Genomic DNA, 24,014 nt, shown 5'->3' with positions numbered 1-24,014 from the left:
TGGTCTGTTGCACTGTTCTCCCGCATTTGTTTTGTGTCACCAGCTGCTCGTCTCCACGTTTGGCCCAGCTCATCTACTGCTTTGGGTAGACCTCTTTCGATTTACTTGTTCGTTGGTTTTGATCGGTCACGGGACATACCCGTCGTTAGGGAACAGTTTCTATCTCTCTCTCTCTCTCTCTCTCTCTCTCTCTCTCTCTCTCTCTCTCTCTCGTTCGCAGACGGACGAGTGGGTCACCAAACCATATGGCGTCCTTTAGGCTGCTTACGGCGAAGTGGGTGGAGCTATGAGGCACTGCGGCGGTGGTGGTGGTGGTGTGTGTATATATATATATATATATATATATATATATATATATATATATATATATATATATACACACACACACACACACATACGTGATGTAATTCATGAAACACATATTTGTGAAATCATGGCTCTGCAATGACTCGCGTACCAGACTTTCCAATTAAGCCACAGGTCGGGGCCACTATCTTAAATAGAATTTTCTCTTACAGAGTCTGCACTTGCTTCGTAAATGATGTATTTTCTTTATGATTCCACCGAAAGTTCACAGGTCATGTGGCACACGAAGTGGTCCGTACGGGAATTAGACTTTGATTATAAAGATAATTTTTATTTTTTTTTTATTTTATATTTTTAGCCGACGTATCGATTTCTCTCGTATTTAGACAAGTTGTGAGAAGGAACGTGTGGTTCGTTTTGTGATTACATTTCGTCGTTCTCAAGTCAGCTTTGATGGTAAGTTTGTCATCGTGTTGTGTTGTAGGGATCCAAGAGTGATATTGTGGCCAAGGTTGTATATGGTACAGAGTTGTGGGGGATCCAATATTGATTTTGGGGTCAAGGTTGTATAGGGTAGAGAGTTGTAGGATCCCATAATGATTTTGTGGCTAAGGTTGTATATGGTAAAGATTAAGATTTACCCCCGTCCAGAATAGGGGAAAAATCCTTAAAGTTATTGAAATATTTCGAGTTTGGACGCGTCTTTGATTCGAGGGATTCATGCACCGGTGTCTTTTTTTTATGTCGTCCTTTTTTGGTCCTGGGAGACAACACAACATCTGTCTCCTTCGCTTCAGATATCAGAGTTTCCTGGTGTAAGGGGGCCATTCCTTGGGAGATGGGGGCAAGGTTATACTCGATAACGCTTATCATATTCCACGCAAGTCTTATCTTTTATCATCTCGGGATCGTTCCATTCCAGTCGTGCAACGCCTCGTACTGGGGGACCTCAGTGTTTAAATCATCTTGGTTAAGCTTCGTCCTGTGGAAGACTGGCGCCTCAAACGGTTCCCCAAGTGGTAACACATAAAACTGTGGGTTACTAACCTCGTCATTAACGGTGCGTGCAAGGTAGTTGTGATCTGGGACTGATTCGCCATTACTTGAAAAGAGGAACAGAGAAGGGGGCCAAGTGTGGATACTCCCTCCAAGGCTCAGTCCTCTGTTCTTATCTCTACCTCGCTAATGCGGGAAATGGCGAATAGTATGAAAAAAAAACATATATTTATAGTATTATCATTTCGTATATTTTATATATGGTTTACTTTCCAAAAGAAGGAACAGAGATGGGGCCCCAAGTGATGACTTTCCCCTCCTAGGCTCAGTCATCTGTTCCTGACGCTGCCTCACTTGACGTGGGAAATGGTGAATATGTACGAGGGAAAAGATAAAAAATTATCATCATGATACTGGCTCCAGGACCCCCTTATCCAGGGGGCTTGTGCAGCTTCCAGGTTGCGCTACACTCATTAGCAGGGACGGGGAAAGAGGCCTCCTTTGAAGCCTGAAGTTCTTTGACTCTCTTTCCCGCTGGTAATGATACAGGTTTGCCCAAAGGTGACTCTCCACTCCGTGGTGGCGCCTCCGGCACGTGGGAGTTTGGCACCACACACACACACACACACACACACACACACACACACACACACATATATTCACCATGTCCCGCGTTAGCGAGGTAGCGTTAAGAACAGAGGACTGAGCCAAAGAGGCAATACTCTCACTTGGCTCCCCACCCTTCTCCTTTTCTTCTTTTGGAAAATAATGAAAAAAGAAAAAGAAATGGGAGTGGAGGACTTATTTTTTTTTTCTCCTATGAAGTTGGAATCAGTTTTGTGTATATTCAGGTATTGTTGTTCTCAGTGTTACAAATATTGTTCTTTTGTTCACTGTTTCAGATATAGTTCTTTTGTTCACTGTTTCAGATATTGTTCTTTTGTTCACTGTTTCAGATATTCTTTTTATTGTTTCAGATATTGTTCTTTTGTTCACTGTTTCAGATATAGTTCTTTTGTTCACTGTTTCAGATATTGTTCTTTTGTTCACTGTTTCAGATATAGTTCTTTTGTTCACTGTTTCAGATATAGTTCTTTTGTTCACTGTTTCAGATATAGTTCTTTTGTTCACTGTTTCAGATATAGTTCTTTTGTTCACTGTTTCAGATATAGTTCTTTTGTTCACTGTTTCAGGTAGTTCTTTTGTTCACTGTTTCAGATATTGTTCTTTTGTTCACTGTTTCAGATATTCTTTTTATTGTTTCAGATATTGTTCTTTTGTTCACTGTTTCAGATATAGTTCTTTTGTTCACTGTTTCAGATATAGTTCTTTTGTTCATTGTTTCAGATATTGTTCTTTTGCACCGTTTGTTATTGTTCTTCTCTGCACTGCTTGATATTCTTCTTCCTTCTCTTTTCACTGCTCCAAATATTGTTCTTCTGTTCACTGTCATCTTCCTTCAATGTAGTGTGTGAGGCTGGGTTGAATACACGACTGTGACACATTTGTTTATTTGTTTTCCTTGTGAATGGCGTGATGAGCTCTGGGCAACAGGGAGACTTTCATAGTCGTGTTCGCAGAACAAACTCGTTCAATCTATAGCAGGAACGTAGTTCGTATGACTGAGAGAACCAGGAGAAAGAGGCCAAGTCACATCTTTAAAAGCTGCTCTTGAGTAAAGATATACATAACATGGGAGGATATAACGCTTGATAAAGACACAGTATAAAGGGTCACTATTTACGGATTTCTCATCAGTTTTGAATTATCATAAGTTATTGTTATTTAGTGGGTTTTTTTTCGTACTGAATTATCTTTTAAGTTATTATTTAGCTTTTCCCGTACCTCTGTATGTGTGTGTGTGTGTGTGTGTGTGTGTGTGTAGTGACTCCTACACCCTTATAGGTATCAGTGATGGAGAAGTGTGAAGGAGATACCTCACTTAAACTACACCTGACACCCAATCGATATCAGTGGTATGATGATGCGAACATCTCATATAAACTGTGTCTTTTTTACCTCTTGAATACGACGGGATGATGACCTGGGACTTTTTAACCTGACCATTTAAAAGGGTGAAACTTTAAAAGGCCGGATCATCGTGCTTTAGCCAATGGTCTTGCTCTTGTCGTGCGCTCGAGGGCTGTACCCTCGTTATCAAGGATCGCACGCAACCCTCCTGCTGAATGGGGAGGGTGGGTGGTGGTTAGTAGTCCTCTTTTTTTTTTGTTGTGTCGTGAATGGCGCAATTTATAATACTGGGATAATCATGTGATAAAGGCTCATTAAAACCTTGTCATATAGGCGATTATGTCTGTAGGGGGACGTATGAAAACTTGATCTCCTCTTTTGATAATGTATTAAGCATCGAACTCCACTTTAATGTATTTAACTTGGACCTCCACTTTAGAGAATGTATTTAGCATTGATATTGTATTAATAATTGGACTCCAGTTTAGAGAATGTATTTAACGTTGAAAATGTATTAAACTTTGAACTCCAGTCTTGAGAATGTATTTAACAATGAACTTCAGTTTAGAGAATGTATTTAACATTGATAATGTATTAAACATTGGACTCCAGTCTTTAGAATGTATTTAACATTGAAAGCCAGTTTAGAGAATGTATTCAACATTGAACTCCAGTCCTGAGAATGTTTTTAACATTGAACTCCAGTCTTGTGAACATGTAACATGGGGATTTGTCGATGATGTTGTCTTGCGTGGTGTTTAGAAATGTTTTATTGATTCTTTAGGTATCATTGATCTTTATTGACATAGTTGATGGAGAATTTCTGGAGTAATTTCATTATTCTTTTCAAATTTGAATCATTTTTTTTTTCGAAGCGTTTGGTGGATGGAATAGACCTTGAGGTGGGAAGGTATACAGTAGCTGTGGCCTCGTACCTTAATCCTTCGAACCGGCAAACTTTAAGGGCATGTATGTTTGCCCTTGGAGAAACCCCTCCGTCGCGTATTCATATTCTCTGGTTATTAAAGAAGAAAAAAAATAAGGCTGTGTGCTTTTGTAATTCTTGCTATTGTTTGGTCTTGCGTCTTGAATTAATTTCCTTGTTAGGCTAAGAAAAAAAATGTTCAGGGGAGGTTGTGTCTTTTGGGGCAGCTTCAGTGGCCACTATTATGCCGACCATCATTATGCTGTTTTCCCTTCTTCCTCCTCCTCCTCTTCCTCCTCCTGCACCTCCCACTTTCCACCCCACGACCGTCGTGGACCGACCACGGGGTAGCTATCGAATGGACACGTACCTGCAAGCCATCACGGGCAGGCCCTGTAGAGGTGTGTGTGTGTGTGTGTGTGTGTACGTGTACTCGCTTGATGTTTCCGAATGGGTAAACCATCGCGCCCCTGCCACAGGAGGGGCAACTATCCTCGCGTAATATTTGGGAAAGAGAGAGAGAGAGAAATGAGCTTCAGACTAGGTCCTAAGGAGCGAGTGTAAACAGAGCGATATGAAGGACCCGTCGCTGGGGTTGGGTACTGGTGTTGACATATGATTACCTCAGTTAAACCGCCGATTCGACTTTTTAAAGATTATCTATCTGGACGGATAGATGTGCCGGCGAGGATGCGGAAAGAGGAAAGTGACTTTTGAATTATCTCTGAGCACTCAGTTTTGAAGGCGCCGTCATCAGTTATTTATGTATTGAAAATTTATAGATTCATTAGGATTAAAGATGGTGTGGCTTATGTTCGTTAATAATGATTTATAGAGACATTGTTTATGAATATGTATGGTATTGACTTCGTTGATCAGAACTATGAATAGCGAGTATATGGAGGGATAATGAGAACATACGCGCCGCCATTTTTTGTTCACTTTCCCTCATCTATAGGGAACACTTGGGTTTTTGCCCCCAAGAGTTGGCTGCTTGTGTGCCCCCCAACACTAGCTAGACCACGCAATACCCGGCAGGCTCAGCGCTGCTGCGTCTCATGTGGCCGTTGACAGCTCAAGGGTGGGCCGTTTTAATATCTGTTTCCTTACACCTGGAAGCTTTGGAACTCTGTACCCTCTCATGTCTTTCCCAAGCTCTAAGCTTTTCACCTCCCCAGACTCTGTAAATGTTTAACCTTGTCTCTTCTTTTTCCCTTTCATTAACCTCTCTAGATTCAGTTAAGGTCTGACCTTGATGTGGACTTTAGTCCGTGGCTGGAGCCTCCAACTTAAAAAAGAGAAAAAAATATAGACACTTTTTTTTTTATATTTACCTTCAAAAGAACCCTCATGGACTCTGCCATGATGACCTACATGTAAAACGCCCTGCTATTTAAACTCCCAGATTATTATTTTTCTGTTACTCTGCTTCACTTCTTTTTTTTTTCTTTTTTAAAGGCTCTCTTAGAGAAAAAAATAAGTTAGGCTCATTCGTACCCGTTTCAGACCTTCATTATTTTCCTGCGTGAATCACCCACAGGAAGTCTCTTATTCTAACCCTTCATGTCCCTAAAAACCTTTTAGTCTTTTGTTTTTTCTTTTTTCTTTTCTTTTTTTTCTTCTTCCTTCGAAGGGTTGTTTGGTAAGGAGGGTAGCAGTAGGGGGTTGTCGTGGTTTCACCACCACCTTCATCATTCCCAGTCACGATCCTCGCCTGTTTGCCGAACGAGGTTCAAGTGGGCGGGTGGAGGAGGACCACCTTTCTCCCCCTCCCGCTTGTCCCCCAGACGTCCTCCTCCTCCTCCTCTTCCTCCTCCTCCTCCTCGGGTGGGGGCGGTGGGGTTACGCCCTCCTTCCCGCCCATGTCGGGACACGCGCAGGATATAGTGATCTACATAATGCCACCTCTTCTCTCTCTCTCTCTCTCTCTCTCTCTCTCTCTCTCTCTCTCTCTCTCTCTCTCTCTCTCTCTCTCTCTCTCTCTCTCTCCTCCCTCCACAATAACTCCTCCCCTCCGCTGCCCCCCCTTTCCCTACCCCTAACTGCTGAAAAAAAAAAAAAAATATACACAACATTGGTAAACCACATTATACTGTAAAGGCCTTCCGGTGATAGCTCACAATCGGCACACACACACACACACACACACACACACACACACACACACACACACACCAGCCCAGCACGGAATAGGATTTGCCCGAGCTATGGAAAATACATTCCAAACAAATTTTGCGCCAGTGTGTGCGTGTGTGTGTGTGTGATTTAAAAAGGGATTTTGAGCGACGATCTCTATGACTCTATAGTTTTCACAAAAGCCGTCAATTGTAATGGATGGGTTTCCCCACAAGACTTGACCCCCCCCACATCGGCTCAATCGAATACTGGAGAGAGAGAGAGAGAGAGAGAGAGAGAGAGAGAGAGAGAGAGAGAGAGAGAGAGAGAGAGAGAGATCCCAGCTGCTGAGAAAACGAGAATGCTGAGAGGGATAACCCATACATTTCTTTGGGTAGCGTAACTTTAAAAAAATTGAAAACGGTAGGAGGAATGATTTACGAGTTGAGTTCCTTTTGGTTGCCGTCTTTGTACTCGACGTAATTGAAGAATTAACCACGACTGTATTTTAAGTCGTCTTTGATATTATATACGTGACAAAATTTACTCTATATACATTACGGTAGCAACATCGGACAATCGCATTCTTGTATGATAGTTTGTTGTCTTCAGTCTAAGGTAAATATTTGTGTTTACACATCAAAAGCTCTATTGATTTTCAAACTGACACACATTTTCAGTGACATTAGAAAGTCCGTTTTCTTTCACGTTTGCCTCCCGGCAGCACCAATGACTGAAGTATTGTATCCCCTTCTGGCGGATTGTGCCTTTGATAACATACATCGATGGTGTATGGAGATACATCAGTTGTATGAGGACATACATTACCTGTTGTAGGACATGCATGGGTAGTATGAGGACATACGTTATCTGTATAAGGACATGCGACATTCGTTACGATGGTACCACCCTCGAGTACGACGACACGACTCGAGAACGACGACACGACTCTTCAGCACGACGACACGACTCTTCAGTCCGACGACACGATCTTCGAGTACGACGACACGACTCTTCAGTGCGCCGACACGACTCTTCAGTCCGGCGACACGACTCTTCAGTGCGACGACACGACCTTCGAGTACGACGACACGACTCTTCAGTACGACGACACGACTGCTCAGTACGGCGACATGACTCTTCAGTACGACGACACGATCTTCAAGTACTACGACACGACTCTTCAGTACACGACCTTCGAGTACGACGGTACGACCCTCGAGCATGACAACACGCGTCGTGTGGGCATGGCAGTTTGTGTCTTTTGGCCTGACCCTTGAGTGGTAAGGTCAAAGACTAGGATCATGCTTCTCTTACCCCAGGGTCGTATACTGTCGTGGTCAAGAGTTCGTTTTTTTTGTCGTGCTCAGAAGGTCGTTTATGTCGTTCACAAAGGTCGTTTTGTACGACGTGGTTAAAGATCTTTTTGCCGTGGTCGTATGGTTTAAGGTAACAAATTGTACATTAAAGATGGTATTATTGTGGGGTTTTTTGTTACAAAAAGTGATTTTGTGACTATTTATGGATATCTGTGATTTTATAAAGCCACCAAATTTTTTTTTTTAATCACAAAACAACTTTTTTTTGTTTCTTCTCTGACTTGTGCCCCCCTTTTTTTTTTTTTTTTTTTATCTTACGATCACTGATCGTCGCATTGGCCTATTGCAAATGGGTGCATACTTATCCCCCATTTTTCATCCATGCTCGCACCACAGTCCACGCTCAGAATGCACCTCAGTTGAGGGAACCTTGTGTGTGGGTAGGACGTATTCAACCTGAACGTCGTGTGTGTGTGTGTGGCGGGCATTAGTGTGGGTAATGCTGTATGCTGGCGCGCCTTCCACTGGGGGACCCGTTCCAATTACGTCCGTATTTGCCTTGTTTCGTCAGCAGCCAACTCCAGCAAATTGGAGCTCCGTTATTCTGACGTCCTCTTTTAAGTGGGTGTTAGAAATAGACTGTGTGTGTGTGTGTGTGTGTGTGTGTGTGTGTGTGTGTGTGTGTGTGTGTGATTGCTGTTTTGTGCGTGTAAGGGGAGAGAGTTTTACGCTCGTGTTGCCCCCGTCTCGTAACCTTGTACACATGAGTCGTCTTTGCTCCCGTGTGTGTACTCTCTCTCTCTCTCTCTCTCTCTCTCTCTCTCTCTCTCTCTCTCTCCCTCTCTCTCTCTCTCTCTCTCTATCTATCTATCTATCTATCTATCCCCATCCTAAGCCAGGTACCTCCTTTATCGACCAGCCTAAGGGGAGGATGAACCCGTTGGATCGAGTTAAAATCCTACTGCCGCTTCCGGGATTCGAACCAGTGCCGGCCGGCGATAACACGAGGTGGTCAGTAACTTCGCCGCGGAAGCCCGTATACGTGTGTGTGTGTGTGTGTGTGTGTGTGTGTGTGTGTGTGTGTGTGTCCTTACAGCCTCGAGTACATGAAGGTTATAATATTGGGTCTCCATGTATTTATACCAGCCTGCTTTCTAACACTCTCTCTCTCTCTCTCCTCTCTCTCTCTCTCTCTCTCTCTCTCTCTCTCTCTCTCTCTCTCTCTCCTTCTCTCCTCCCCCATCCTCCGCGTCCCGCTCCCCCTCTTTCTTGATATTCTTTAGTGTGCAGAGTGCTGTCAGAAACAGCCCTCTCCTCCAGGCAGGGGGGCCGCGGAGTCTGAAGACCTCCTCTGTATAATTTTCATATCACTTATTTCATTTTCTCTCCCTGGCTTGCAGTACTTACCCCTCTTCCTTCTTCTTCCTCCTCCTCCTCCTCCTGTCTCTTCCCTCACTCTTCCTACCCCTCCTCCTCCTCCTCTTCCTCTTCCTTCCTGCTCTTCCTCCTCCTCCTCCTCCTGTCTCTTCCCTCACTCTTCCTACCCCTCCTCCTCCTCCTCTTCCTCTTCCTTCCTGCTCTTCCTCCTCCTCCTCCTCCTGTCTCTTCCCTCACTCTTCCAACCCCTCCTCCTCTTCCTTTCCTTCCTGCTCTTCCTTCCTCCTCCTCATCCTCATCCTGTCTCTTCCCTCACTCTTCCTCACCAAGTTAGAAGAAATATAGTGATATATTCTCGTTTTTGTTTATGTCTTGTTCTTTCTACTTTTCATCTTTTTTTTTTATCGAAGGCTCTTTCCCTACATTGGTCTCTTGTATGATTTAATTATCTATTTCATAGTTTTATTGAGGTGTTTCTCATTTTCCATTGATTCTGTATCAAGGTTTTTTTGTATGCAGTGGTCATGGGTGTACGCTGAAGGTGGTCCACAGACACACTGGGTGTCACCAAGTGGTCCACTTGACGTAGAAAATAATTGAACTTCTGCTCTTAGACTGTAGTCATTCCTTTGCGTCCGTCTATATTTATTTTTTTTATTCTTTTTGTCATTATTTGTGAAGGATCGAGTGGACGGATGCTAGTGAGTGTGGCCGAGCTGTTGGAAGTTTGTTAATTAGCGAAAGACTGCCACAGGCATATATTGGGCCAGCTAACCAGCCCTCGCCATCCACACCACCTCCCTCAAACTCCTGGGGGTCTTGCAGAACTCACGTATCCGACACACTTGTCCCTCAAGACTCGTAATATGACGAAACTCTCGACGCCTTCCAACCTTTTCCCTTCCAGATATTCTCATGTAAGACCCCCCAGATGTCAAGGTTTAAACTGGCGTCACGATACAGTTGTGGTGTGTACAAGCCCCTTCCTTCAAAGTGGATTTTCTTTTTTTTTCTTTTACAGTGGAAATTCCACCACTTCGGTTTATAGTGGGGCCTTATTAATGGATTTTCTCTTTCTTTATTTTTTACAGTGGAAACTCCACCACTTCGGTTTATAGTGGGGCCTTATTAATTTCTTTTTCCCCTCCCCACTCCGTCTAATTATGGTGCGAAGAGTTTATCATTTACTTACCTCGCGCCGCCCTGATTAACGGGTCTTTCTATAATGAAGGGTAAACCTTGGCTGGGCGATTATTGATTAATTTGTGACGGAGAGGAAGCGTAGTCCCGCAGGTAACATAACCAACCGCGCTAGCCCCTTCGTAATTTAACCGTGGAAAATGTGGGAGTGGCGGAGGGAAGGCTTTTGAAGATGTAGGGAAATGGAGAGAGGGGGCGCAGAAGTTGAAGCATTTTATATATATAAAAAGAAAGGATAATAAAATTGTCCCTGTGTTTGGAGAAGTTTCAGACATAACAGGAGATGAATGGAAATGCTTACTGGGTCAAGAGACCACAAAATAAACCCATAAATATGTAGAAAAAGATATATATGTAGAAGACGACACATGCTGGACTTAGAGGCCAGGAGCAAGACGAAACAGAAGACACCAGAAACATCTCCTCATTCCACTTGCACCGGAATTTGATAAATGTGTGTTTATGAAAATCAAACTTTCACACAGTCGATACATATTTGTCCGTCTTTCGGTAAATAAATAAATGGAAGAAATCTTCGTGTACACCACAGAGGGGGTTCGGGGACTCTTTTAAATCAACGAAGCGATGCTTGGAAAGCAGACGACAATGTACGAAAGTATTCCAGGCATGTTTTACTGATGTATGTACGTTGTCTATCCCCCCCCCCCCCCCCCCCCCCAACAACCTCTCCCCAACCTCACCACTTTTTTTTTTTTTCATATTTCCATTATGGCCAGACTTCAGTGTGGGCTGCTTCTGTTCGTGATTGGAATTTTCAATGTAGGGAATTATTTTTGAGCTTTTTCCTCACGAGAAGGTTTTTTTTTTCTTTTTTTTTTTTGCATATTACAACAGAAATTTCATTTGATATATGGACATCCAGCTGAAAGACGTCATTCAATCTTTTTTTGTGTGTGTGATTAATCTGAATATTCCATGCGAATGAAGGATGTTCGATTGTAATCTTCCTCTTGTCTTCTTCTTCAGATCCTTCCCTAAGTCTTCCCCAGTTTCTCCCAAGGTTCTCTTTAGGGTTTTGTCGGACCAAGCTCGAACTAAGGTTAAGTAAGAGCTCCCTGATAAACTGTGAGGTCTCTGGGTAAAGGGCCATGTTGCCTGGACCGTGTCGGGTCTCTGCTTAAGGGCCATGACCACCTTGGGTAAGGGCCATGTCGCCTCGACCGTGTCGGGTCTCTGCTTAAGGGCCATGACCACCTTGGGTAAGGGCCATGACGCCTGGACCGTGTCGGGTCTCTGCTTAAGGGCCATCATGACCACCCTGGACATGGACGCCCCACAGGGCGGGAACTCGACCCGAGTGTACTAAGCTGTCGGCTGGCTTGCAGGAGGAACCTCTCCTTGTGGCACATGGGAGTCCGGACACATAGTGGACTCCTATGGAGAAGCTCTTGAGACAATTTGCAAATTATCAAATCAGTGGTCAGCCCTCTCACATCTGCGGTGCTTTACCCTTCCCTTTCCCCATGTTGGTGTAACTTGCTGCGCTGCCGGTAACGAGGGAGTGTGTGAACGTGTGTGTGTGTGTGTGTGTGTTGCTGGCTTTGGTGGCCACCGGAGCTGTTGAGTTCAATTAGGCCGTAATCCCTGATATACAAAAGGACTTAGAATAATTTTTGCTGCCGTTCCCGTTAAGTATGATATCGGCTTCCGGTTATATTTTGACCTGGTGGGTGAGTATGCGCTCTGATATATGGTCCGATGTATATTACTCTTATATGGATCGGGGTATATAGAATTTATGACCTTTGGTATATCATGTGGACCCATAGTATATATATATATTGTATAGTATATGAACCCGAGTTGTACATTGTACTCTTGGTGCATATAGTCCACATATGTTATCACATGTATTCTTATTTCTTACATTGTATTCCTTACGTTTTATTCTCTTTCATGAGTTTGGTGTGTCGGGCGTGGTAGGGTCTATGGTGAGGTTGGTGTGTCGGGCGTGGTAGGGTCTATGGTTAGGGATTGGAGGGGTTCGCAGTGTCACCTCCTTGTCTAATGAGGGAAGTGATGGTTTATTTATGGTCTCCCACTGTTGATATATAATATATATACACTGCTGTTATTTGCGCGCGTCTGTCTGTCTGTCTGTCTCTGTCTGCCTCCCCCTTACATCACCAGCCCCAGTCCACAGGGGTCATTGGTCGATTTCGTCCCTCGTGTGTGTGTGTGTGTGTGTATATTCTTCATACCTTATCAAAAAAGGATTTTCGATCGGTGATCCGATTACGCGGACGGTATCGGGACTATTGCGAACTTCGCCCGTCTTTGAAATTCGCAGTGGTTGTATTTGCCAGTCGTAGTGGAAGTTGCAGATAATGTTATCCCCGACCCTTCACTTTGAAGCAGTCTAGGTCAGGTGTCTTTGCGCCAGACCCTCAGCTCGTTTTCTTTTTCTCCTTTAGTATCAGTCTTTCTTTTTATTATTATTATTAAATTAGTTTGATAACTTATGAACGAGAGAGTCTAACTCGTGAACGCACGAGTCGTGTGACCGTAAACGCAAAAAAAAAAAACGCAATTCAAAACCGACATAAAATCTCCAGTCTTTGCCCTCTTATTATTTTTCTTCTTCTTCCCTCCGAATACAAATTCTAGTTTTCCTCTCTCATAATATCTTTTTTTATGACAAAAGCTCCAGTCACGTACACAAGTCCTCATTCGAGGCCAGGCCTCGAATATGAGAATAAGGGGTAAGGAAAAAAGAGAGGACGAGAGAGAGAGAGAGAGAGAGAGAGAGAGAGAGAGAGAGAGAGAGAGAGAGAGAGAGAGAGAGAGAGATTTTGTCTCGAGACTGATGGTTTAGAAGAGGTGAGGATAAGTGTAATGACGCGTGATCATGCTATTTACGAAGGCGGTGTGATGTAAACGCTTTAGATACCCCGGAAATAACGGATTATTTAGCGGTATTAATACGGAACACAGAAGATTACAGCGTTATTGGGCGGTTATATAACTGAATACGGATAGGGTTTGAAAGGTCATTCAGTTTTATGTATACATGTGTATATCTAATATTTATTGTCAAAATCTAATATTTATTTTCCTGTAAAACTCGGCACACACACGCGCGCGCGCACACACACACACACACACACACACACACACACACACACACACACACACACACACATTTTGTTTACGCGTTGTACTTGTAAATAAGAGAGTTATTAAGTTGTGTATGTGCTTTACATATCTGCCATGATGGCTTTATAAAGACAAAGAGTGCACCCCACGGGAAGGTTGATGCACAGACAAGACGTGCGTTCCTGACCCGTGACGCATTCACGGGCCGCCCAGGGTCGAGCGCATAAGTTCGAATCCAGGTTGCGGCAGTCGGTCCACAGTCAACCCAGCTGTTCATCCACCCTTTAGAGGTTGGTTGACAAAATGTGTACTTGGCTAAGGTTAGGATAGATGTATATGTGTGTGTGTGTGTGTGTGTTCGTGGGTGATCGGTCTGGGTTCAAGCCTAGTGTGATCACTTTTATCATCACTGACCAAGGAAGGTTGTGGTCGGAGGAACAAAGAAAAAAAAAAGATAATGAAATGGAAATCTTTAGAGAGAGCCCACCGAGGGAGTTACGGCCATATAAAAGGCAAGTGAGTCTGGACACGAAGGGTTAGATGCCTCTTTAAAGGATATAGCTTTAGGATTTTTTTTGTCTCGGACGTGGGGGCGGTGCAAGAGGATTGAGACGCACCACTTCGGATATATTACACCCCTTGAGCACCCATGAAGTTGCGGCCCTTGGATATTACGGGGGTAAGTGTTTGACCTAACCTTCCAAGAAAAAGGGGCGAGTCGAAAGGTCGAGACCTCCTAGGAAAAGGGTTTAGTAAGAAGGGGTTAAGTGTATGAACAGACCCTGATATATTTTTCGTTCTGGGTTTGGAACCGAGACGAAGGGAAGAGAAGAGTAGAGAAGGATGATTGGTGAACTGAGAGAACGAGGAAGTTATGATTGGTGAATTGAGAGGACGAGGAAGTTAAAGGTGATTCGTCACTGATGACTACTCCAAGAATATTACTGTACGGAACGGTGTGTTGTTAAGGGAGGGGGTGCTTGAGCCTTTGTCGTGGTTGCGAACACGAGTTCATGTTGATTAGGAACAGTGTCTTCTTCGTGTGTTGATAGGAGAGGCGGCTGCTTGAGCCCTTGTCGTGGTGGCGAACACGAGTTCATGTTAACTAAGATTTTCTTAAACATCAGACGTCTCAGGTTTAATGTCTGTTTGTGTACGATGGTCGTCCGATCAGGACGGAGGAGGAGGAGGAGGGAAGCAACACACATGTTGTTATCCCACCCCCCAAGGGAAGGGCGAGGCCAGTTCATCATAGAGAGGTGAGAACAAGCATTGATCAGCTATGTGCTGGTAGTCCAGATGCACTGTGTTAAGATGCGCCGGCGATTAAGATGCTGGAAGGAACTTGCGCGAGAATATACCGACGAAACATGATTCTGGGGTGTCGCTCGCTTCACAACGCAGTTCAAGGGGCATATATAATCAAATTCTTCTCAAGTATGTTGCATAATCACCAAGGCGAATAGATACAACCGGTTATCGAACTCGACAAGTCGAGACCGCGTGTCGATAGAGTATGTCTTACTTGGGAGAGGATCAATTTCCCATCTGTTATTCGACGTAGGTAATTTCATCCAAAAATATGCTTCATGACTGGGATCATACGTTGTTCTAAAGATTCCTCGTTACCCTGAGTTGCTGGTTACTACTTTGTGTCCGTGTTGTGGTTGCGAGTGTGTGGTTGGTTGATTGCGCCATCGGCCGTTTTTTGTCAGCTTGCGACCCTGTCTGTACTCTACGTTTGTATGAGCCATGGAGTAGGTACGTATCTCTTACGTTGATTAACTTTTTTTTTTTTGTTTCTGGTGGTGTTGGGTTGTCTGGGCAAGGTGATTATAACGCAGAATTCGAAGAGGATAGAAAACGGAGAAGGGGGAGTACAGTGTAGCACCTGGCTTTCCCAGAATACCATGCAACGTGTGTCTGTAGAAATCTACGAACGTATCAGGTGGAACGAACCTGAAAAGGAGTGATGGTGGTTTCCCCTGTGCGCTAACGCCAGCACTGAGGTGGTTGGGTTGGTTGGGTCAGTAAGGCCGGGTGTTGATAGAATCGTGAATGGTTAGGTAACTGGTCGGGAAATTCGTCTTATTGACGGATGATAGTGGGATCGTTTATATGTGGAGATACATAACTGGGAACACAAGGGCTGACTATCGATCCTTGAGGTAATAGACAATCTCTCTGATATCATGAAACATTACTGAGAGATGAATTGTTTCCCGTGTACGAGTCAGATGCCAGACAACTTTCTCTCGTTTGTTCTCCCTCAAAACACACTTAGAAATTCAAGCTTTGGCCAAAAAAATGATAGTTTTCCTTGGTATCAAGTAGGTTTTAAGTGATCGTTGTATAGGTGTATAGTCAGTGAAGTTCTACAGTACAGAGTTGATTGGATTCAGTTTTTAGTTAGAACTCGTATTGGTGTTCGTCTGGGAAGTGGCGAGTTCAAGACATTCCCTTCATTACTCGATTATCTTGGCGTTCTTCGTCTCTTCAGGAACTGTACTGTCTCATGTGTGTTGTAACGACGACTACGGAGGCGAGTTAGAAGGGCGGCCACCACCTCTTCTGGGCTTGCCAGTTGGTTAGACGAGGCACCTGCTGGAGTGGTTTTTTTTTATGATGTCTTTAAACCAGTGTTTGTCAGCCACCGTCGTCCACGGCGGGTCTACTACGTTGACCTACGAGTAAAGTTTTGGCAGGAGTAAAAGAAAAAGGTGAAAGTGTGGAATCGGGTCCATTTTCGTTTTCTTTTCACCCACGTCTACCTTTTTGGGGGATTGAAATGTTCTGTAAGCTCGGGGCGGACGCCTCGCGACCCCCAGTTGGAAAATTCACTCCCCCTCCCCTTTCTCGACGCCACCATGTGTGGAACACCACTGCCCCGCTCCCAGACTTCGCCGTTACTGGGAGGTGGGAAGGAAAGGAAATAGATTATACCCCTAACCCACTTTATCAGGCCTTTCAAGTAAGGGGTAACTTAGTTTAGTAAGTCATCGGTAGATCATTAATGCCCTTGTCGTCCAGGAGTAGAGAATGGGGTTCTGTGGTTGGTTAAGATGGAGCTGAATTCCTGTAAATTCTTTGATTCACATTCACAAGCCTCGAGCTTGTTGGTTGGGCTTTTAAGCCTGTCTACTACCACTGTCAGGGTATAACCACAGCCACCACCAGCACCCGAAAAGTCTTTAAACGCCTTTACCAGGTGTCGAAGGTAATTCTCAGGCCACATACTCTCTTCACACTACCCTTGTGGCCCTTCGGTCTCCATCTTCTATCGCTGGCTACATTCAACATGACTTTGCTGGTAACAACAGGTATCACATTGTGTGGTATTTTATATGGTACTTTTATGTGATAGTTTTATTTTCTTTTATAATTCTTATACTTTTTCACCTCGTATTGAGCTTCTAGCTAATGAGAATTTCCTTGTTTCATATATACAATTTGGCAATAAAGACATCTTATTAGGGTACTTTCTGAAGTTGGTCTTGCCCATCAGCGATTAACGTGCAGCAAACAGCTAGAAATCCCTTCTTCCCTTTTCTTATGGGAGGTCGCAGTATTCATAGAGATGTGTAAAGGTTGATTATAGTTCTGCATAATCCAATCAGGAATTAGGACCATGTACATTGGACCAATCGCAGGATTCGAGATTGTCATTAACTGATGGAATGATGATTATTAATTGTAGAACTACCTCGTTTCATTGATGCACGTGGGTTTGACCCTGGACTGGCGTCGCTCATCTATAAACCAGAAAAGTGTTAAGTGACCTTAAAAATGCTCCAATGAATTTCCCTTTGATGAGACACGTGTCCATATTTAGGGATCAGTTGTGGTCTATTAGCAGCATTGGTCTGGGTCACTCTTATGGTCTGTTGGCAGCATTGGTCTGGGTTACTGTGGTCTGTTGGTAGCTTTGGTCTGGGTTACTGTGGTCTGTTGGCAGCTTTGGTCTGGGTTACTGTGGTCTGTTGGCAGCATTGGCCTGGGTTACTCTATGTTATGATGCCAGCATTGGTCTAAGAAACTCTGTGGTCTGTTGCTAGCATTGGTCCGGGTTACTTTGTGGTCTGTTGCTAACACTGGTTTGGCTTACTGTGGTCTGTTGGCAGCATTGGTCTGGGTTACTATGTGGTCTTTTGCTAGCACTGGCCTGGGTTACTGTGGTCTGTTGGCAGCATTGGTCTAAGTAACTCTGTGGTCTGTTGCTAGCACTGGCCCCGGTTACTCTGTGGTCTGTTGCTAGCACTGGTCCGGGTTACTGTGGTCTGTTGCGAGCATTGGTCCGAATTACTCTGTGGTCTATTGGTCTAATTGGGTTACTCTTTAAGTATGGGGCGAGTGGAATTTCCTCGGAGTGGAAGTTGACACAGCATGAAGTACCACAATACCAGTCACTAACATTATGTTAACCCTTGCTTTAAAAAGATCACCTACGATACAGACAGCATCATAAGGTTTTTTTTATTCTTTTTTAAACTATTGGAAGGAGACACACATACGTCTGCATGAGGAGGTGACTTGGATCATTTCATATGCCGGAATCTTTCTGGTCGAGACGTGGGCATGATAGCCGGGGTTTGTGTCTTAATGAGACTCATAATGAATTCCTTCATTAGTGTGTTTTCCAATAACATCGATGCTGTAGGGAGGAGGGAGGTATATTATTTTTCCCCCCCCCCCACACACTCTCTCTCGTGGAGTACGACGGTATAATCCCCATTTGACGAAACGCCAGGCATTTCGTAACCTGATCGTAAATCAAGGGACCTTATGAATGGCGTAGTGTTTCGTGCTGCGATTCATTAACATCATCTCTCGAGTATAATTGCGTCAGCTTTTGGGGGGAAATGGGGGAAGTAAAGGTTTTCATACGAACAGACGAAAACATTTTTTTTTTAAGATGATTGTCGGTAGTAAGTCTTAAGGCGTGTGTGTGTGTGTGTGTGTATGTGTGTGTGTGTGTGTGTGTGCATTTCATGGCGATAGTTGAAGCCTTGTTCTGCTGTTAGGAGACGAAGTATATATATTAAAGGATTCTTCAAGCTCTCTTTCTCTCTCTCTCTCTCTCTCTCTCTCTCTCTCTCTCTCTCTCTCTCACGGTGGACCGAGCACCTCCAGGAGGCGTGATGCAATAAACAGCGGCGAGGGGTGGTGTGGTGTGGTGTGTGGGGGCGGGGTGGCAGGCCGGACGGGCAGCGCCGTGGAAAGCGTAGGATCAGGTACGGGCAAGCACGACGCCGTGATCTCGGGTTTCGACAGGTGAATTGATGTTCCACTCGGGAGTGTCGCCCCAGCGCTTAGTGTAGTCACCGATACGTGGGTGGGCAGTTAGACCAGACCAGGTAAGAGCAGACCAGACAGGTCCCTCACGACGAGGGAACCGCTGTATACAAATGGTGGTCAAGTTGTTTGGCGCCCGAAGCCCCTGTGGTGCTACATGGAGTGAGGATCCGAGGGAGGGAACTGATAGTGAATGGTGGGTGGGACGAGGGAGTAAAAGGTGGTGAGTTAGACGGGAGGAGAGGCTGAGAAGAGGATGGCAAGGCAGGATAGAATGGTATAGAAAAGTGAAAGTTAGGAGCTACGACCGTATTAGAAAGGGAAGAAGTATATACAGTACATATATACAGAATGTATATATATATATATATATATATATATATATATATATATATATATATATATATATATATATATATATATCCTGTTCCGCTCCCTCCCTTCCGCCGCTTTTAGTCGCCTCCTGTGGCAGGGATAGAGCGATGCAGAGCGAAGTGATATACGGAGGGCAACTTTCGTGTAAATCACATCTTCAGGGATGACACATAAATTAGATTCTGGTGTCAGTGTCTGTGTTCATGAGGCTAAGACGCTTAGTTCGTACACATGGTCTTGTGGTTTTCGTGCCTGGCAACGCGCCTGTCGTAAACTTTGACCCCGTGATGAATTTTATGACAAGAGACGCGCGGTGCCACACCCGGAAACCGCAAACCACAAACACACGTCTCTATGTATGTGTGTTACTACGTCTAGGGGTTGTGAGTTGTTCTTTAGGTTCGGTAATCGCTTCATCTGAGCAGTTCTTGCAGTGGTGACGATGGAAAGACATCAAGCCAGCGTCGGGGGCGGGGAGAGCTTTGTGCCTCAAGCTATTACTGCAGTGGCTCTGCCCTTGTTTGAATGAGGACGACACGACACTCTGTAAGGCATAGAGCGACGCTGTAGACCCTGCAGAGTGGCTGCTAACTCTTAAATCTACCGGGCCACGACTACAACGACCTTGCCAACATTACAGAGACGATACAGTCATCATAGATACACAACTCCGAGCGATTACAGTAACACTGATGACGGTACGAGAGATATTTCCACTGTAATACGTACAGTGTGAACAATGTATGTCTCTCACCCACCATTTTCGTCTCGTCATAAGCCGGAGAAGTTAGACGACAGTCGCTGCTGACCCCTCGCATTATCATCACAAAGCTGTGGTCGGTCAGTGTCTCTGGTGAGGTGTCTCATGGCGTTGCAAGGCTTATTAAGCTACATGGTCTAGTGTGTCTGTACAAACGACCGTCGCCGAGGAATGGGGGATAGGGATGGTCAAGATGTGGTCAATTTTATCACGCTTTATCATAAGTTTATGTAGGTGTCACGAATGCTAGCTAGTCACTGTGACGCAGCCGTGGGGCAAGGCGGCCTCTTCGGTATATAGCAGAATCGAAAGCTGTTACACACCCCTGAACGATCACCATTTGGGGATATCAAAGACGCTCCATAACAGAAGCAAAAAGAGAAGAGGAAAAGGGATATAGGACAGAGATGACCCACTCCCCTCTCCTCCCTACACGAGTGTGAAACATCCCACGAGTGTAGAACATCCCACGAGTGTAGAACATCCCACGAGTGTAGAACATCCCACTACATGATGTCGAGTGATGGTGTCAGCAACTAGAAGGGCGGTGTGAGGACCGCGCTGTGTCGCTTACAATAACGTACATAGTTATTGGGAGTGTAATGAGGAGTGGGTGGAAGCATTGCGCGAGTGATATCAAAAATTCTCTTTGGTGAAGTTCGGTGGCCAAAGGCGGAATGTTAGTGAAAGTTATGGGTCATATTCAATTCCAGGTGAAGCTCTTTTATTTTCTATCATTGATATATATGGGGCATGACTGTTCGGAACGAGAGTTATGGGTCTTGTGCATTGTATTTTTTTTCGAATTTGGAGGGATTATATATATATATATATATCATTTGAAATTGTTCAAGTTGTGATCAAGGTTAAGTTGCAGCTTGAAAGGCGACTTTCGATGACGGACGAGCGATAATGGTAGAGGACAAAATGCTTCTTAAGTGTCTGCTGTGCTCTGCAGGCCATACCACCACCAAAACACTACTCTGCCACTGCCAACACTGCCTTGCTGCTGGCAACACTACCCTGGCACTACCAACACTATTCTAACACTGCCAACACCATCCTGCCGCTGCCAGCACTTCCTTGTTGATACCAACACTACACCCTCTGCCATTGCCAACACGACCAGTACTACCCTGTCACCACCAACACTTATCCTACCACCACTACCACTACCCTGCCATTACCAACACTACACTGGCATTACCATCGACTCTGGACTCTGCCCTGCTACCACTAACACTACAATAACTTAGTCAACACTGCCCATCCACTACCAGCAGCATCCCACCACCTCCAACACTGCCAACACTTCGGAAACTTTTTCAACAATGCTTCTACCACCACTACAACGGGCGTTTCCATCACCATCGGTGTCAACACTTCAGTGACTCTGCCAACACTGTTCTTCACCACAGTGGCACTGCTGTCATTGTCGCAGCTACCACTACAATGGTACTGCCATCACTGACAGCACTTCAGTGACATTATTAACACTGACACTGTCGCCAGTGCATTGGTATTACCAACACTGACACTGCCAGCACTACAAGTGGAAATGCCACTATCAGCGCTACAGTGGCATTACCAACACCACCATTACCAGCACTACAGTGGCACTACCAACATTCCCAGCATTAGCAGCACTGCCAACTCCAGAGAGGTAAAGCTAATATGGCCGTAAGATAACCAGCCAACATGATAATCAAAACGCTTTCCCAGCTTCCCGTAACATCACCTCATTTAACTAATGCAGTTAAACGACTGTCCTTTCGAAAATTCGTACGTAATATAGATTGATAAGGAAATCGAACATCGAACGTCCCATTTTCTAACAGGTATTCTTTTATTACAGATCAAAAGAAAGAAAAAAAAAACATATTGGGGATCAATTGTGTTACATGTGGACATAGGCGATGGAACCAAAGTGAGGGAAAATGTGTACACTTAAGTCGCCATGGAAACGGCGGCCAGTGTCCACTAATACATATCGATTTACCGCTTAAGAACAGCCAGGTTTCCGCTGTGTGGTCAGAAATAGAGCATTAGTGTCTGAAAAGTGAGAATCTGTAGTATTTAAGGATAAGAAATCTAGTGGGTAAGTGTCGGTCGTCTGGCAAGGTGGTGGTGTCGGAGCAGTACAAGAGTTTCGGCTGGCGGCGGGGAGTTTGGCTCGGCCAGGATGTCGGGGTTCAAAGTTGGGCTGGGACTGCGCCGGCGCACCAGCCATCGCGAGGGTTTAGCGATGGACAGCGTGGTGGTGGAGGGGACCGCCCATGACACGCCGCGGAAGCAGTCCTTCAAGTCTAACATCCAGGTGCCTAACGTCAAGCTCAAGAAGTTCCGCAAGTATGACACGTTCATCTGGCTGCGGGAGCCGCACAAGGAGGGCTCCGCGGCCAACCCGGACAAGCCGCTCAACAGGCTCCGCTCCCTCAACTCAATGTAAGTAAAGCACCAAAGTTCGCCACCACAACACACCTAACACCATCCCCCCACGTGCACCAACACCTGTAGCTCTGCTTACCACCATCATGTCTGCGTCCTCTCTCTTTATCACCCCCACGCACACACACCACGATATTATATATATTATATATATATACCATATATATACCATATATATATATATATATATATATATATATATATATATATATATATATATATATATATATATTGTGTGTGTGTGTGTGTGTGTGTAAAATAGATATACTGTAGTAATTAGGCTGCTTGGTTCTTTAATCAATATTGATATTAAAATTATGTCTGGCGTTTGTATGATATGCATACCATATGAATTGGAATATATTTATAAGTTATAGTGATAAGTTTAAGAATACTATACACGTTTCTGGAAGTATCTTGTGTGAAATTATGAATTGCTAATTACCACAGTTCACCTAGTGATGAGTGAAGCAGTGAATTGCAGTTAAAACGTAAGAAAAGAGAGTATTTTAATTGTGTTCATAGTGTTATGAGATTTATATGTCTGATAGAAAGCTGAAAAATGATAAACTGACATACTCACTGATTGATCATCTTCCTAAGAAACAGTGATGTAAAGTGGGTCTTGTAAGAAAATTGCTATGTTTTATGGATCAGAGATATTAAGATTTAAAGTGTCTTGGAAATGATGAAATGCTGGAACAACCTTTGATGTACATACATAAATGATTTTGTGTGCTGAATACTCTTGAGGACAGTTGTAGTGAACGATTGTGGAAATAATGAGTGAAATGCCCATCATTTTGTGAGTTAGTGAACCGTAAATCAGATATACGGAGCCAGGAGAAACTGTGCTGAATTGGAAATGTATTCAAAAGTTGGAGAAGTTTAAGATTTGAGTTCATGGAACACTTGGCAGTGAATGTATATATAAATGTGGGAAAAGGTTTTTGAAAGGCATAGAAATCTGGTGTTTTGTGGACAGTGAAAACGTTGAAATCAAAGTGTGGTAAGTTGTTTATACCTGAAACTAAAAGAGAAGGAATTTGTGTGTATCAAATTTGTCTACTTGATGTGCATGAAACGTATATAAGATGGTTTTGTTTTGGTGAAGACAGCCATAAATATTTCCGAATATGTGTTTAAGTATCACTAGTGAGGAGATGAATGTTCACTGGAAGTGTATTACCGAGTTGCAGAAAAATAGATTTCTTGTTTTAGAAAAAAAAAAAGATAATTCCCTTGTATACATATGTGGATCAACACGACTTACCATTGAAATCGATTTTAAAGAAAATGATGCTGAAAGCTTGGATAGATATAACGAAATCATTCAAATAAACTGTGAATGATCAAGTTGTGAAGAGTGGAATTTATGGCAAAGTGAATTCAAAAACCTGAAGGCGTAGTGTAGTAGAAAGCAGAATAGAATTGTTAATTGGCAGTTGTGGGTTACATGTTGATATATGAAGGGATGAAATTTGTGACTTGGGTCGTCTGAGTGGCCATCACCACGGTTATTACATGGTCGTAACGGATGCAGTGTTGAAGTTAATGGTGCCTTAGCAACCCAGTGGGGGAATGAAGGGTGTTACCACTCGTAACTTTTGAGTTATTCGACCACTTGTTTATTCAGACCGATGCAGAATTCACAGTTCGTCGTAGTGATCGCGTTTCTAATTGTTGCCGTGTGTGATAGAAAATTACAGTGGTAGGAAGGATGGCAGTGGTGAGAGAAAAAACGAATCATCATTGTTTATATACGTGCGTCCTGCATGTGGTTGCCAAATTTCTGGAAGAGCCCATTAGGTGA

The 24,014-nt window shown here is 44.0% G+C and overlaps 1 protein-coding gene across 2 annotated transcripts in view; it reads left to right on the top strand.

Moving 5' to 3' along the window:
• Window positions 1-24,014, top strand: part of dnc (phosphodiesterase dunce) — a 1,419,595-nt gene that overhangs the window by 58,257 nt on the left and 1,337,324 nt on the right. For both annotated transcript variants that reach the window (XM_071662490.1, XM_071662489.1), the window contains exon 2: window positions 21,609-22,198. In XM_071662490.1, coding sequence (XP_071518591.1) covers window positions 21,936-22,198 — 263 coding nt within the window. In that variant the 5' untranslated portion in view covers window positions 21,609-21,935. The remainder of the gene's footprint in view (window positions 1-21,608; window positions 22,199-24,014) is intronic.

Source organism: Panulirus ornatus, chromosome 6 (genome assembly GCF_036320965.1).
Source record: "Panulirus ornatus isolate Po-2019 chromosome 6, ASM3632096v1, whole genome shotgun sequence".
Classification (NCBI taxonomy): Eukaryota; Metazoa; Arthropoda; class Malacostraca; order Decapoda; family Palinuridae; genus Panulirus; species Panulirus ornatus.
This window is presented reverse-complemented; position numbering and strand designations above follow the sequence as displayed.